Source organism: Varanus komodoensis, unplaced genomic scaffold, assembly GCF_004798865.1.
Source record: "Varanus komodoensis strain SLA01 unplaced genomic scaffold, ASM479886v1 scaffold3, whole genome shotgun sequence".
Lineage (NCBI taxonomy): Eukaryota > Metazoa > Chordata > Lepidosauria > Squamata > Varanidae > Varanus > Varanus komodoensis.
Window position 1 is genome coordinate 48,170,212 of NW_025335761.1, and position 17,229 is coordinate 48,187,440.

Genomic DNA, 17,229 nt, shown 5'->3' on the forward strand with positions numbered 1-17,229 from the left:
TATGAAAAAAAAAAAAAAAAAAGCCCTGACTATACCAGCGAAGCTTGAGGAGAATCAAAACTGTGAGAGACTGTCAATATGATGTGAACTCATTTTGGAAAACAACCCTTATGTAGAGATTTAATAGGACACAATCTATGTAGAGGACACAATATTTTACTTTCACTTAATACATTGCATCTTGTAAGTTATGAATAGTACAGCTTTCCTAAGGTTCTCAAAAGTTCCATTGAAATCTTGATGCTTAAGCCAAGACCTGTTGATGGACAACATACTTTGGTCAGTTTCTCCCTGAAGGATGTATACAGGTATCTGGCCTGAATCAGGAAACTGGCCATGAAATAAGTTTCTGTTGGTTATGCCAAGCAAGCTGCACTAGGATCCATCTTTTTCCTCTGCATACAGTCCCATGGTTGAGCCCTGTATGCAAACCCAGGTCCTATTGGCCATTAGCCAATAGGCTATATCTAACCTACATGTGCTCATTATTGCATGCTGATCTATTTGTATACTGTCTTCCTTCTGGTCTGGTACATGTTGGGCCAGTCCAGTTGGCTAAGTGCCCCAGAGGCAGAATTTCCCAAGTTGAGAGTATAGAAACTGGTTTTTAAGCATGATACTTGTGCATTTGGTTGAGCTTCATACAGTCTAGTAATCCAGCACAACGCATGAATGACTTGCCAGCTTAAGTGGCAGTGTGTATGGTACACATAGGGATAGAAAATGTGCCTGCTGGATGCTACAGCAGCCAATTGCAGCTTAATTTATCCATGGGGGCCGTTGCATTGTGCCAGGAGGTTGTGGGTGACTTTCGCATTATGTGAACCCAGGCAGCAGGAGATCTTTGAGGGCCTGTCAAGCTTCAATTAACTCTAATATAAATTGGTCTGGCATCCATCTTAATTAGAACTTCTATTATTCAATCTGTAAATACTGCCAACAGTGACACATCAAATGGTATACATGTCTCTTATCAACAAAATGTATTACCTTTAAGATACCTTTTTTAAAAATGAAGCAGTCATTATTGTAGTGTAAATATAGTAATTACTGCTGTGAACTGGAGAATGACTATCTTACATAAAAGCTTTTGACAAGGTACCTGGAATATACTACTTAGCATTCTGTATGTTCCCAAGGGCAGGCAAAACAAGGTGAATAAGGGCTGGGAATGCTACACAAGTGTGGATATAGACCATAGGCTCATGTTGGATATGGTTACCTAAAACAAAATGATGGGCAAAGAATGTGCATATTGCACAAGTGGCCAGAAACATGAACATATGGTAGTATCAGAAACAAAAGTACTGATCTAATATGCAATTTCTTGTATGTTTTACAAATACACAGCTGACATTGCATTGCAGTTCAGGCAACATAGTTACCCACAGTTGTTCTGTGCCCTACAAGCACCTGGCCTACCAGCCATACAAAATAGTCTCTTCCTCTTTCTACACACGGAGACAAGGAAGCTGGGTGCCTCTGCCCAGAGGACTTTATTCAAAGTACATGCTGCCTATCGAAGTAGCTTATAACGACAGCAACTGATTTACTTGCTGGATACCTAAATTAACAAATGATTAATGAGACTATGTTGTTATGAAGAAACTGCTAAAGAAGATTCACTGCAGTTTCAATGATACAGCAGCCTTTGGGGGAGGAGCAGGGCGACAGGAATCTACATCAGTCTTTCTCCGTTCTCCTGTCTATTATTTCTGAGCTATGGGCTCGGATTCAAATGAAGAAGTACACACATTAGGACTTAAAACATTAAGATCAAGTGAAATGGCAGCTTGGCAAATGAGTTTTAAAATCTTCGGATATCTGAAAGAGTTTAAAATGGATTAACAAGATGGGACTTGCTTTGCATAGCACTTAAACTGAATAATGAACTCACATTCCCCCCCCCCACAAAAAAATACAACAGCCATTTCCAGGGGTGGAGGTGCACAGAAATGTGTGAAAAACTTATTATTCAATAGACATTTTTGCTACACAGTGACATAAATAACTGAAAGAACTGCATTTAATGTTTATTGTCATCAATGACCCTGTAGTGTTTTGTCTCTTTAAATAATCTGCATAAGCTTTTAAATCATATTTGGATAAAATGCACATTACATTTTATTAACAACTATTTTAAAAAAGCAATGTACAGGCTAACTTCTTTAAAGTGCAACACAACAGAACATGTCTGCAACATTCAGATTGCTCAACTCTCCACAAAAGGAGGAATTCAACATGTAGGCAAAACAATTAATTTCCACAATTGTATGAAAACATCCTTTTTAATCAGGTTTTGAAACAGATTGTCCTTGTTATTAAGTGTCACATGAGAGGCAAATGCCCATGACTAGCAAAATAGTTGAGTTCCTGGTTACTTTTTAATATCCTGCAGTATTTATGTCTTGTGTCAGACATCTACCCTGTTTCAGAAGGGCACTGATGTAGCCCTTTGCTAAGAAACAATCTCTGACCATGCTTGAGGAATACCTTTAAACACACATGTACACTCATAAGTAGGGCAAGTGCAGTTGCTTTAAAACAAAAGCAAAAATACCCAACAGAAATCAAGATACCAAGGGAAATATGATAGCTAGTTTAAACCCAGCATGTCCTGGATTTGGCAGAAAAGGTGCCACTCCATTTGGCAATGACCAGCAAGTCTTTGTAGCATGCACTATGCCAACGACTCAAGTACCAAACTTGCTTTCTACTTGAACATTTCAGGTTTTGACATCAAATTGCTTTGCAATCTTCTGTGTTCCTGAGATGAGCATATTAAAAGGATATGTTCCATCTAAAGCTGCCATGAGGATAAGCGTTTCATGCTTCAGATTCCCATCAAACTTGTTTAAGCTATTAGTCTTCTCCACGGCGCCATTTCTGAGACTCTTCCTGTCGCACGTCAGGCCTGATCTGGTTCCTCATACCACCTAAAACATTTGCTGTTGCCTCTGTCGCAACTATGAGAGGCTTCACCACAGTTGGTGGGATCTGTCGGAGAACTCCTCCTACTGCTCCAGTTACCCCTCTGTTCTCGTGCTCACGAGCAGCAGTTTCATAGATGGTATGTGCCGTATCTGCAATTCCCTTCAGAGAGTCACAAAAATAGAACATCAGGTAAGCTGAGCTGCAGTGTCTCCCCTACTGAAACTTCATTGTAGACTGTTTCAGGTCATCAAGTTTTCTAGGCTCTAGTATTGCTTGCAGTCATTCCCCCCCCCACCCCCGCCCCACACACACACACACACACACCTCTATTACATCCCCAGTGCTCCCATTATCAACTGCGACAAAGGTGGACTGCCACTGCTTTCCCACAGAGCAGCAACACAGTGAATTATCATCACAATGGCCAATTATCCCAATGGCCTTGTGAGTCCTATAAGCTCAGCAAGATGCTTTCATCAAAGGAGGTGAATGTTACCCAGTGGTGAAATGCAGCATGTGGTCTACTGGGACACCTGCAAAGGCACAACATGCCAAAACACTTATTTTGATGGATGTCTACGCATTGCAACAGAGCTTGTGAAGGAGCAAGATGCAGCCGTTCTAGCCATCAGTGATCAGGAGTTTTCCTCCACAAGCCTGTTCACTTTTGAAAGACAGTTACTGTGTAACAGGTATGTAACTTCCACTGCTTTGCAGAAAATTGTCCAAGACAATAAACATAGAGAAAATGACACGTCCATAATGGAGAGATGAATGAATAGAGTCTCATTTATTAATGGTTCATGGTTCTAACATATAACTGATCATTCTTGATTACTCTGTAAGTTTTGTTTGATGGTTAATTCTCAATGTTAATTGTCTTAATGACAGTGTTCAGTTTTGATTATGTGTGTATTATTGGATTTTCTGGCCAATTTTCAGACTTCCGTTTTCAATTTATTTGGTTTAATTTTATTTTCCTTTGAAGAAATATGATTAAACCACGAGCCATAGAAGAGAACAGAGGGAACGCAAACGGCCATAACTGACATTACAGCAAGGTTGCTTCTCTGGGAAAGTTTTCTTTAGCTGCTGAAAAGTTCAGGAAGAAACAGGCAAGGAATATGTTCAATTCCACCTTTTAAGACATGCATTGCAATGAAGTCTGCCTTCTTGGGGGAAATGGGATGAGTGTCAGTTTCCCAGTCTTTGGAATTTTCCAATGCTAGCTCTGCCCAATAGCAAATCTTGTGTATCTGACTTCACAGAGATCACAAAACACTGTGACATTACTATGCAGACAGATGAATAGTTCTTTGATTAATAGTTACTGCCTATGTGAAGACTATTTATTTGAACCTGTAGTTCTACCAAAACTGGCACTCAAAGTGGCTTACAATCACTACAAACAATTGAAAAAGTAGAAAAGCAAATTTGTTAAACACAAACACAATAGAGTAACAGTAAAAGCAGTCTCCAGCCCAACTGCCTGGTTATTTAACTGCACTATTAGTATGTAAAGTGGTCTTCGCCTGTTAACAGAAGTTTAGAAGAACCCAGCCTCCCTTGACGTGGAGTTTCACAGGCAGGGAACCATGACCAGGAAGGCCCTGTTTGTGTTGCCACCAAACATGCTTCTGAGGGCAACAGTCTTAAATGCAACATTCAGGACCAGCTGAAGTTTGAAACAGTTTTCACTCTTTCACTGTGGGCAACAATCTGCTGGGTACAGTGCAGGGCTGCACAGGGCTCCCAAAAAGAAAAAGCCCTGAACCTATGGCAAACCATTCCAGAAAACTACAGAGAGCTACTTATGATGGAAAAGTGAATTTAATCCCTTGGGCTCTCCGGAGCTTCTACAGAGAGCCCAAAGTTTCAGCTGCAGCTCACAAACACAAATCAATTTGGATGGAAATTGTTCTTGAAATTTCAGAGGGCTCTGTGTACCACAGCAGGGGTTGGATGCTGCCCATCCCTGCCTTACACAAATCGTGTAGGCAAATAATGAGTGTGGATCCCCAAGACAAAATGTCAGAAAAGTTAACGTGCACACTGACACAGCACACACACCAAGCATGGTTACTAAATTACTTACAATATATTTCTTAAAGGATTTTCAAGAGTAGCAAACGTGTGTCTTAAATAGATCAGGTTAAGAAGCACACTAAGGAGAATATCCAGAGAGCTAACTGAGGGTCATCCAAAGGCCTGGGTATGCCCAGAGGGGCTTTTGACTTTTTTACCAGCAGACACCCCTGACATAGCACAAGCAGCTTCTGGCACTTGATCAGATTCAAAGCATGTTTCATGCAGCAAAGGCAACTGCTATTCAAAAAACCAAGTCTCTCAGATGCACAGAACTAGTTCATGATTCTTGGACTTTCACTGCAGTCTCCAGGGGAAGAATCCAACAGTGCTCATGTGCTAGCCTTGCTGATGTTGCTGAAGTAATGCCACTGGTCCTTGCTAGAGCAATGGCATTTTCAGGAAGCTCATTGTACTGGCAAACACTAATGATGCTACTGGAGTGTTGGTTAAGCTAATGCAACGTCAGCAGTGCTGGTGTGCAGACTTCACTGAATCCTCCCCAATGCTTTCTTACAGCTTAGTCACTTGAAGAACACAGGGCATGGTATGAATCCCTAACAGCTAAGGGCACCTATTAGAGTAAAACTGGTATTCTGGGTGGAATGGTTCTGGAATGAGGAAAGAAATTGTTATTCTTTGACTGAGCAAATATATGATCATTAATCTGACACTTCAGATACTATTTTGCATCTTGGGGCACAATGAATATTTGTGATACAAAGAGCACATGACAACCACATTTTCCTTACCTCCTTTACAACACTGTATGCTTTGGCCACGCCTTCACGAAGGTCTACAGGCTGATGAGCTAAGCGGTAGCGAGAAAGCCGCTTGATCTTTTTCGTCTCAATTAAACTAGGCCCAGGGGAAACCATGTCATAAGCAGTTTCTGCAGCTGCCTAGGTTTCAGTTCCAATAAAAGCAACAATATATTCTTAACATGGCATTCGGTAATCCAGTAAAAACCAATATATTACCACAATCAATTGTGATAATATAACAATCAGTTATGATAGTATCACAAACATTATGGTAATCTTTCTAGCTTTTTAAAGATGAGAATTCACTGTAATTAGCCCATTGGACCAACTATATCAAAAGACAAGTTCTTAATATACTTTACAATTGACTTCCATGGCATGATACCTTAACAGATGATCTGAATGACAGTCCTTAGCATTTCTGAGCACTGGTCATGCTGGCTAGAACCTATGGAAGTTGAAGCCCCCAAAAATTGAGAGGGTGCCAGGTTGAGGAGGCTGCTCAGGAAGAGGGTTCGGTCTTAATTACTAAAGTTACCAGTGACAGGAAGCACATCACAATAAAGTATCAAATTACATCCCTTTCTTCCAAAGAAGTGGATAGTAACCATTAGCTTCTGGTAGGGATAGAACCCTAACCCCTCAGGATATTGTGATGCAGGTAATACCAGTCTTCTACTGCTGATGTGAGGTTGCAATGCACTTCCCCCGAGGACCCCTACAGTATATAATCCCTCTTCTCACATACACTGCCTGTCAGTTGAATAACGATGAATACTATTCCAACTGCCACATTCAATTTTCAGCATTGCTTTCTAATTCACCAGAACATCATTTCAAGCACAAGAAGTTACAAAACGTGACAGGCCATACTTCCTTTCTCCTAATTAAGGAGGACGCTAAGGGTATCCACATTTTCTATGCAAGTGAAGGCTTCTGCTTACTTTCAAATTATTTCCAAATATTATGTGCGCTTTAAAAAACCTCCATTGTCTATCCCAAAAATTAAACAAAAAATATACCTGTATGGTCTGAACCATTCTATTTGTCAGCTCTAATGCTGCCATTGCAGTAGAAGTACCAAAAGAAGCTGCTCCTCTCTGAAAGCCTCTTACAATGCGGCCATCTTTTCGATATTGTTCTATTGGTAACCACACCAAGTCTTTAAGGCCCTGCACTGTAATTACAAACAGAATGTGATGGTTAACCACTACTTTGGCTAAGTTTTTCTTCTTGAAACTTCACTTATATAAAAATTTCAGAATAAATTTATTAAAATTACAAATATTGAATGGACTTACCCAATTGAACTAAAGAATGCATTGGCCCAACTCCTCCCAGAATACCGGGTAGCTGGTTTTTCTTGATGTCATTAAGCCATTCTGAGATGGCATAAGAGAACAGCTTATCCACACCTAGCAGCCTGTAATAAATAGCTTAATTAGTATATATAAAGCAAAGCTGAGTTATCAGAAAATGAAGACAGGAAGGTATGAAAAACAGACAGTTTCACTTACTACTCAGAAAGCCAGACAACTGTTTTGCATTTTATGCACAATTGAATTTAATGATTCCAGTATCAGAAGAAACTGTTCTTTTTTATTTTGCCAAAAACCGATTAGAACTCCCACTATTAATAGACAACTGAAGTAAACTTACCCATGTCGATAGCAAAGCCTTTTCAGTTTCAATTCTGAGCAGTTTAACTGAGCAAGACCAATCAGAATCCCAGCTAATGTACCCTAAAAATAGAAAAGGTGAAATCTGTAACTTAACTGTAACAATCTCTTCTTGTTTGTAATGCCTACATTGCATTTATTATCAAACAAAAATGCTTTGTATTGCCACAAAATAATTCTGACACTGATGACATATTGGATTTCTGACTGCTTCATACATGTCTGTCAGAGGAAGAAAGCTGCAACACAGCTTGGATAGCTATTGGGGAGTCTCTTTTAACTAGGTGAATAGAAAGGAAAGCATGCTACACGCTCAGGAAAGTCTTAGTATAGAGCTTTGACTGACAGGGCAGGTCAAACCTCATCTATTCTTGCAGACAGTCACCCATTTTGCCATCTATGCTGCCACATCCTTCAGTAGAGGCCCACTTAGTACTTCACATTCTCCGAATGACAAAAATTATCTTTCTGGTGCAACTTTAACAAGACCTTTTGCTGTCTTTGGAAAAAAACCGAGTGTTGGAATGCTTTCAAAGAGCAACTGCCTACACTAGCTAGCTGTTGATGGTGAGGGAGACACAGGAAATGGACTCACAATCGGCCACCTCCACTAACTTCCGTAGTCACAAACCGAAACACTATGAGCAGCATGGGAATGACTGGCTCATTGCTTCACCTGCTAGTCATCTGTGGTGAGCATTTTCAAGTGATGAAACAGGAAAATTTTCTAGGACTTGGCGACTTGTTCTTTTTAACCACAAATAACTAAAAGCAGTGAAGTGTGGGAAAATAGGCTGATGATAATCTTTGCATACTGTTAGCTTTTGTTAACTGTGGGTGCTTTCTGACAAATGCCCTGGGCATTCAAGGAATTTTATGGACAGGTCCAGACAACATCTTCCTTTTGTAGCCTTCCCACTTCTTTCACCACTTCATCCTTCCTTTTTTCTTGCCAGAAAAAGGAAAAACAATCAAAATAATGAGCTACGGCTTTTTTGATAGTTGACAGTAGCAGCCCTCTGTCTGAAAGCATCCTTATTTACTTACAAGGCCAATTTACTTATAATTTGGCTTTATTTCAAAAATAGAGAAGCAATGTTTTATATTTCCAACTTTGGACTGAACTTATCAATGCAAAACCATATGATTACTGGAAAGAACCAACACCAAAATACTCACTTTATCTAAGCAGATAACAAGGTTTAACAAACCTGATCCATTGAAACATGTTTGCCATGGTAATCAAGGCGTATAGGAACTTCTGATGTAAATCGAAATTCTCTAAAAGGGAAAGAAAAGTAGTAAGGTGAAAAAGCAAAACCACAAAACAGTAGGTAAAATCCCAACCATTTATTCTTAGTTGGAGTAACAGAAGTTTAAAAAGGACATTCCTGAACACTTGCAGGGTTACTGTAGCAATAACTTCCAGATAATTACTAAGTGGTCATGCATAGCAGTTGCCAGGCTTCGTGTCATAAAATCCAGTCTTAAGCCATTAGTCTTTCTGATACTTAAAAGATTCAACTAAGACAAAGGCAGTATCTGAGCTCCAAAAGACAAAAGCACTGATTGGAACCCAGAAAAGGATGGTATTTGAGGGCAGCTTTTTGCTTTGCAGCATGGTAGCGCCCCCCCCCCCAAGTTTTATCAATGTTAAAAATCGTAATAAACAAGATTTTTTTCTGTTGGGCGAGACAGATTCTAGTGGGTACATTTCCTTTGGATGCCCACAGCCTCCATGCTGGAGTCTCCATGTCAAGCTGGATGCAACTGTCCTTTTCCTCATGCTGAGCAGGAAAATGCCTCCCTTTCAGCTGACTTGCATGAATCAGGCAGAAGGACATGAGCACATGCTGGAGCAAATAATGTGTGAGTGGGGAGGGCATGGCTGCTTTCAGCTGTAGTCACAGTTGGCATACAGTTCTCAGGACATATACTGAAAGCCATTCCAAAAATGTTTCCTTACTGCAGACCATGCACTACAGGTCTTTAGCCAATTTCTGGCTTCCAATTTCTTTCTGAGCCATCCTGGTTTTGAGCTATAAAGCCCTACCTAGCTTAGTGTCAGGAAAGCCACTTCTTTCTGTACAAGCCTGCCCATAATTTACAATCTTTACTAGTGCCCCTGCTGCAAGTTCCATCAATAAGACTAGCGTGGTGGGTACATGAGACAAGGACTTTTCTGTAGCAGCATTCCAACTATGGAAACCCCCTTTCAGGAAGTCATGATAGCACCACCTTTACCAAGTTTCAACTGGCAGTAAGAATTGTACTGTTCTGATAGCCTTTTGATGCCCTTTGACTTGTTTTAAGATGATTATATATTTGGTTCTCTGCATTTACACTGCTTACACTTTTTGTCTGCTTTTGGTCCTTTCTCCATCTCCCCTTCTAATTGCCCATACTTTGCAAGGAAGACCCAACCTGAATTCTGAGAATCAAAGATCTACACTTTTTCTTTAAAATGGCATCCCTAATTCAAAGGATTAGTTAAGCATTACTGCCGCTTTCTCCAAGAGGCTCTGTATATATGTATATAGGTATTACCACACATATAGGGGTCTGGACTAAGACAACTACATGGAAATCCACTAATTTATGGCTAAACTTATAATCTGCAGAAATCAGAATTCACAAAACAGTAGAATGAGTTCTCATTGATCTAAAGTGTCCCAAAATACCTGAAAAAGATTGGCTGATCACCGAACGATGACTCATCATGTGTGAAACTGTGGTCATCCCCATTGAGTACATCCACAGAATCCATGCTTCCGTTCTGGCTCAATTGTTTGTGTAATGAGAAAGAAATGACTGGGCTTGGCTCCTTGAAACCACTGTAGTGCCTGGGTAACGTACATGTTACTTCAGCACCAGGAGTCTTTTTAACTGTAAATAATGAATTCATGATGAAATTCAAGGCAGTCAACAGAATATGTGCATACAGCAGTTGTTAAAATCATTACCTGTGTATTAATTTATAATACATGTTGAGTATATATTCAGAAGGTACATCTGTCAGATGATTTACCTTCAGGATCTGGAGTCATCAGGATTTCTACTTCAGTAGACAGGCTAGTGAAAAAATCCTTCAAGAAAAACAGGGCATCCTATAATATAAAAGTAGCATGTATTAGTTTGATACAAAAATAACTGTTATATAATTCTTAACAACATTGCACATTCTGTTTCTTTGCAAATGTAACAATAAAGTACTGTGCTGGCTATAGCAGGGGTTCTTTTTCTTATCTTGCCGCTAGTACTTCATTTCAAAAATAGAACTTCTGAGGATAAACAATCTAAAGATTGTACAAAAAAGTGCACTGAGTATCAAAGTGCTGTATCAGCCATGGACAAGGGAGGGCACTTGAGAAGCCTACATTACTGCTTTGAGTTACATGGAAGAAAGGAAAGATGGGAGAGCATATATGAGAATGCATGCTCATCTGTATATCACATACATTAAAAAATCAATTCGCCATCATGCCACTCCCAAAAAATCTACAGCCAAGAAAATGGCACTCTCAATGCTAACTTATATGGGAGGTACAAAGTATCTCTGTGTAAAAAGAGATATTGTGCAAACATCGCTGGAGGACCCTCCCACCCCATATAATCTGCCTTTATTTCTCCAGTGAACAACACTAGCAAGACTGACATCTCTACATATGCTCTGGTTTTTATTTTAAAAAGCATAATTACTTTTCAGTTTTAAAAGGTCTAGCTGATTTGTTACATACTCAGGTAGGTTCTTCATATAATAATGGCAAATGTATTAATGTAATTGCAAACTTAATCCAATCTAAGCTTTCATAGAGAAAGTACAAAAATGTTTATTTTGCTGTAGAAATATAGAAAGGCAATAATATAATTATTTTTTCTCCAGTAGGTGTTAACCAATTACAGAAATCTGTATTTGTTTTTTCCATATACACTTGCGAAACCAACCTGGTCAATATTGAGGCGAAGCGGCATTAATGATACTCGTAAACAACACTCCTGTGGTGACAGGCCTGACTCTGGACGGACATGTAGTGCTTTGACTGTCAACTGAAGGACACAAAATCAAATGGGAAAGAAAAACTCACTAAGGATGATAGTAGATAAGCTAACTGTTCCTTTTGTATATACCACCTAGGAAATGCTCACAATTGACATTTTTCAAAGCCCCAACAACATGAAGGACATCATGGTCTGATCCTAAAGAGTTACCCTAACTATGAAGCAACTTTAAAGTAGGGCAGCTTCAGGTGTGAGGGACTGTTTGGTTTATGTATTCCTATCCCTCTAACAGCAGAATAATCAAACAATTAACAATGGTTAAAAAGTAACAGCTAATTTAATTAACAATTAAAATACATTATCTGGTTTCCTCTTGGACATTCTTTTTGTGTATATCTTTCTAGGCAGCAGAAATCCAAGGTTTAAACAAAACATGAAGCAAAAGGTGACCTGATTATCTGTGAGTTCTATTTTTAATTGCTTTTCAACTCCCAGTGGAAGAATGGAGACAACTGTGATGGAATACATACTTCGTCACTGCACTTGAGTCACATGTAGAGGAATTTCACCTACCCGCACTCCCCTGTTTACAATTTTCATCAAAGAGTTTTACAGCCATACCATATTAGAATGTGCCTTCCTTGGCATCTCTTTACTACAATATAGGTAGAGAAATTTGTTCATTTGTGATGTAGCCAAGCGATCTCTGATCTCAAGATCTTGAACCATGAACACCTGCCGAGACACTGGTAACTCCAATGGGTTGACCTCATACTCTGGTTCTCCTGATGGGTATACCTCATGTTGGAATTTCACCTTAAAAAAGTAGGAATGGGGAAAAGGCAAGTGTTTCTTATTGTACCTTTTACAATGTTACACACAGCAAACCTAGCACACATGCACACACTTTATATTAAGAAAATACAGGCTTGTTATCCACAAAGCAGATATATTGAAGATAATTGGAAAAACTATTGCCATCATTAATTAAAACTTACTGAGGAAATCATTGTATTATTGGAACACAATCTTAAAACACATACTAGATGTGAAATGGTTCAGATGTTAACACTGCAGGGGGGGGGGACTCTAAGTTCTCATGGCACCAAATGAACATTCAATGAACTGTAAATGTTTCACTTCCACTCTTACCTTACTTAACTGTATTTCCATCAAGAAATCTGGGTTCCTTCCTTTCCCCCCACAGGCTGTGTTACGTCCATGCCTTGTTGGTGTGTGAGAAGGAGAGCTCTGAGGACTACTGTGATAAGAGGAAGGATATTACTTTTCTGTTTAAAATGATCATTTGACTCACAACAGCAACCCACAATAATTTCATAATTAAATTTTCCTAGTAACCAAAGGAACTAACTGAACCTGCTACCACAGTTTTCCAGAATGTATTTTCCTTTTGCAAAAAGCTATAACACAATGGACAAAACATTCCATACTATTAGCAAAATATCTATTCTCTAAAAAATTCCTTTCAGAATAAACGTATGTACTACAAGTTTAGTACTACTAGCCTGCCTTTATTACTTTTCACTTTACTAACACCATGTTACAAGGAAATCCAAAATGAGACAAACAAAAACCCTATCAAGTTTACTATCTAACTTAAGCAACTTTCAGCATTAATTCAGATGTAGGTACTAGGAAAACTAACTGAGATTGTAACAATGTCCCAGAAGAAAAGGTACTGATTGTCAAATAAATTGATTTTTTAAAAAACACATTAGCTCATCCAACTCTTTATTCTGAAGTGTCAATCACAGCTCCTATACAAAAAGGTAATGAACTGGTACCTGAGGAACTTACATATAACTTTTAGCTGGAGATGTAGGTGGTATATTCCCAAAATCCTTTCCCCCATAAAGGTGCCAAATGAGTGATATTTCTTTGACAACATAGCGTACCAAAGGAACTGGAAAACGCAATGGTGCTTTGCTTGTATCTGCCTTTTTTACTGGCAGGCTGAAATGGTTCTCTTTGATCAGGATTGCATCATCAACCATTGTTTTCACTACTGGCTCTTCTTCCTTATCCTAAAAAGTTACAGGATATGAAGGGCACACACATTAATTGCATCCACCCACCACCCATTTATAAGTTTGATTTAAAGTGACAAAACTAGATTTTTACTTGATTTTTCCTACTGTTTGAAGGCACATTGAGATTTACTTTTTAAATACAAAATAGCATCAGCTTCCTTAGGCAACATCCTAATTTGTTAGATTCTGAGTTAGAACTGGGGAATGTAAAGCAGAAAATTCAGTTACAAGCTGACTAAGAGTACTTCTAGTGGAAGCTTTTATTGTGCATTTGTGCAACAGGTGATCAGCAAATAAATTAACCTATGTTTCTCAAAATGTACCTTTATCATTTTTATTTAAATTTCTTAAGATCAGACATTTCTTACAGGGACAACAGCTTTTGGTGCGAAGAGAATACAGAAGTCGTCATTTTCAGCAGGTATGTCTCCTATAGCTTCATTAATCATATTTGGTGTGAACGATGCATAAGTGGGGCTTGGCTCTTGAGACAGGTTCCCACTTTCATCAGGAAACAGGAAAAGGTCTGAGCAAGATGGTGCTGGTGTCTGAGTCTTTTCATCCAAAATTCCTGGTAAAAGAGAAACAAGAAATTTGCCTAGAAGTATTTTCATGCTGCCCACAAAAGATCGGTTGCATTTGGACATAATGCTAAACCATGGTCCTCTGGCAAGCTGCACGGAGATCAGAAGTTCAGTTTTAGTTTAACCATGCTTTCACATCTCATTTAAACTGTGGTTAATCTTTACTACACTTAGCTGAAACAGGCAAGTTTCATAAACTGTGGTTTACAGTTGGCTTGTCTCAAGAACATGGAGTTGCTTGCCCTCGTTTAAAAACTGCACATGCAGTTGCACTAGAGTCTGGAGAGAAACTAGGCTAATTCTTATAATGCTGAACTATGCTTTAGGCTCCTGCCTGAACAAAGCCCATAATAAAATGTTTTTATTAATTGTACCCAAGGATACATTTTGCCTTATAAGGAGAAATAGTCAAATGTCAACCCACAGCATCAGGAAGCACAGGACTATTTAAAGTAAAATTCTGTTTCAACTGTTGTCCTAACCAACCAAAGATACCTTTTCACACATCTCATTAATGTTTAATATACATTAGCTTGTATGTATATGTGTGTGTATGTTTCTGGGGAAAATAGCACGACACCCTGCCCCAATATAAAATACTGAAAAGGGTCTCTTAATGATTACCTTCTCCTATATGAACCTAACAGTTAAGTTGTTTGGGACTAGGCTCTCCAACACAATCCACCAACTTCTTGAATTGCATTAGTGAGCTGAAGGACAGGGCTTTTTCAGTTGCCATGCCTAACCTTTGGTACTCACTTCCTAGGGAAGACCATCTCATTCCCTCACTGGTAGCATCTTAACAAAATGTAAAAACTTGATTGTTCTGTCAAGCATTTGATTTGCTAACTGTTTACATTTGTAATCTCCTGAACATTATTTGAATTTTTATTTGCCTGCTCTTTTATTTGACTTGGTTGACATTTTAATTTTTAATGTATTTTTTCTTAGCTACCTTCAGCATTTCCAAGGAAAGGATATAACAGTTGAAAGTAAAAACAACATATAAACTTTTACCTATGGAAACCATTAATAGTTTTTTCCAGTATTATAATACAATCAAATTAGACATATAAAATATAAGCATAAGGGATTGTATTTAACGGTTCGATGTGAATTCATGTGGTACTGTATGTTAAACAATATCCATTTAAATGGCATCCATTTGAAACTAAAAGAAATCTATAAAGTTTGGTAGAGATGGTAAAGTTCTACCATTGACTTGTTGTTTAGTGGGGGAAGTAAGCTGCTGGGTTTCAATCTCTTCCATTGCATCGCTCATTAAATCCCGTAAAATCTGTTGGTCAGCTTCAGCAAGGATTGGCCCTTGAGAAGATTGCCGGCTAGAAACATCTGCCTAAAAAACAAAGATTGCACCAACTCAAACTTACATAAAAGAAACTCAGAACTGTTCTTGATAAATATATGTGGTAGTGATACACATCAAGGCTTAGTTATAAAGGTTTTTGGAGTATCCAAACATTCCCCACATACTAACAGGTCCCTCTACTTGTACAAGAGGAACAGTTCCAGGACAGCCAGAAACAAGTGGAAATGCCCATTTCTGAAATGGGGCAGATTAGTGAAACTTGCAGAAGCAAGCTCCAGTGAACTATACTAAGCTGTAAACAAGCAACAGGGTTGTTCTTTGAACTGTTGCTTTAAGTTGTGTGAACTGAGAGTCTCACTTGTACATCAGATTAGGTGGAAAGCACAGCAGTGTTGCTGGACACAACCCATTCCTTCCAAATTTGATGTAGGGAAAGTAGGCACTAAGCCTTGCTCAGGATGTCCTGTTGATTTAATATACAGGAATGGAAGTATATAACCCTTACTGGGTAAGGTCAGCCAATCCTCCCAATTATTATTATTACTACATAGCTATACCACCCAACAGTTAATATTTTCCAGTTAGTTCATGAAACAACACTTAAAATCATAAATTACACACACAATAATAGTATCTAATAGTGATTTAAGTGTCACATGTTGAGTGAAGCATTTACTTGTAGCGCACAAACATTATTCATTATTATCCAATCAAGCAAGCATTTTTTAAAGAATAAGAGAAAGCAGTAGAAAAACAGGCTAAAATGAAATACAAAGGCAACTTAAACTACAAAATATCAGTGCCTCCCCCTAATCACATGTTCCTAAGCAAGTAAAAACCATGAAATAGGCTTTCCAAAAGTTCTGAGTAACAGTTTGCATTACTGTGAACAAAGTCAAAATGTTAAAAGGTGATGGCTGGGAAAGAGACATCTCCATACCTTTGCATTTTGTTTGGTCATTCCTGAGGTAGCATCTGTCTTAGCAGGTGGATTCAAATCACCGTAACTTGCAATATACTGGATAAGATTCATTAATGCAGCACAAGAATCAGAGCATGTTCGGATGTGGATTACGTCACTGGAACAATGTAGTTCAAAGCGTGGTTTACTCTAAGCAATAGAAGATAAATCAAGACCATGTTTGACACCAATATAAGGTTCATTCAGAACTGATTCAAGAAAAATGCATGGTGATGGAATTAAACACATGCATTTAGGAAATGACCAAGCCTGTTTGATTGCCCAAGTCAATGCATGTCCAACTGAAATGACGTTTTACTCATTCATTTCTTTGAATGTTTTAAACATGTATTAGTCTGGAAATGAATTCTATTATTTTCAAATGAACTTATGCTCAAGTACACTCAGCATCAGACCTTAACTCTTATCATGACTTTAAAAAAAGTAAAAGAACAACAATATAAAAATTAGCTTCTATTATTTTAATTTAAATCCTTACTCTCTCTCCATCAGATCCAGGTTTCGCTGTTCTTATGGTCAGTTCCAACAGTCCCATGTCCATGACTCGTACATAATCTTAAGAAAACAAGATAAATGCCAAGTAAACTGCTTAGATCCAACTTATAATTTAAACAGAAGCTACTGATTTAACATATATCCTCTTAAGCTACAGTTCAGTTTCTTCACTAATTTATCCTATTTTATTCTGCCTTAAAAATGCTTTCTCAGCTTTAAGATAATTTCTCTCCCACATTGCATCCTATGCACATGTCAACTGCCCCATGATGTTATGACTGTTTTAGAACTGAGATTCTAGCCTGAATCAAACTTTACAATCTACA

The 17,229-nt window shown here is 38.5% G+C and overlaps 1 protein-coding gene across 4 annotated transcripts in view; it reads right to left on the minus strand.

Moving 5' to 3' along the window:
• Positions 1–2,004: 2,004 nt before the first annotated feature.
• Positions 2,005–17,229, minus strand: part of ATG2B (autophagy related 2B) — a 52,702-nt gene continuing 37,477 nt past the window's right edge. For all 4 annotated transcript variants that reach the window (XM_044436069.1, XM_044436068.1, XM_044436067.1 and 1 more), the window contains 16 exons: positions 16,887–16,963; positions 16,367–16,537; positions 15,312–15,453; positions 13,881–14,083; positions 13,280–13,506; positions 12,614–12,722; positions 12,083–12,277; positions 11,408–11,509; positions 10,491–10,569; positions 10,144–10,348; positions 8,674–8,743; positions 7,443–7,525; positions 7,085–7,206; positions 6,806–6,960; positions 5,772–5,921; positions 2,005–3,093 (listed from right to left, as the gene is read on the minus strand). In XM_044436069.1, the coding sequence (XP_044292004.1) occupies positions 2,863–3,093; positions 5,772–5,921; positions 6,806–6,960; positions 7,085–7,206; positions 7,443–7,525; positions 8,674–8,743; positions 10,144–10,348; positions 10,491–10,569; positions 11,408–11,509; positions 12,083–12,277; positions 12,614–12,722; positions 13,280–13,506; positions 13,881–14,083; positions 15,312–15,453; positions 16,367–16,537; positions 16,887–16,963 (2,321 nt within the window). In that variant the 3' untranslated portion in view covers positions 2,005–2,862. The remainder of the gene's footprint in view (positions 3,094–5,771; positions 5,922–6,805; positions 6,961–7,084; positions 7,207–7,442; positions 7,526–8,673; positions 8,744–10,143; positions 10,349–10,490; positions 10,570–11,407; positions 11,510–12,082; positions 12,278–12,613; positions 12,723–13,279; positions 13,507–13,880; positions 14,084–15,311; positions 15,454–16,366; positions 16,538–16,886; positions 16,964–17,229) is intronic.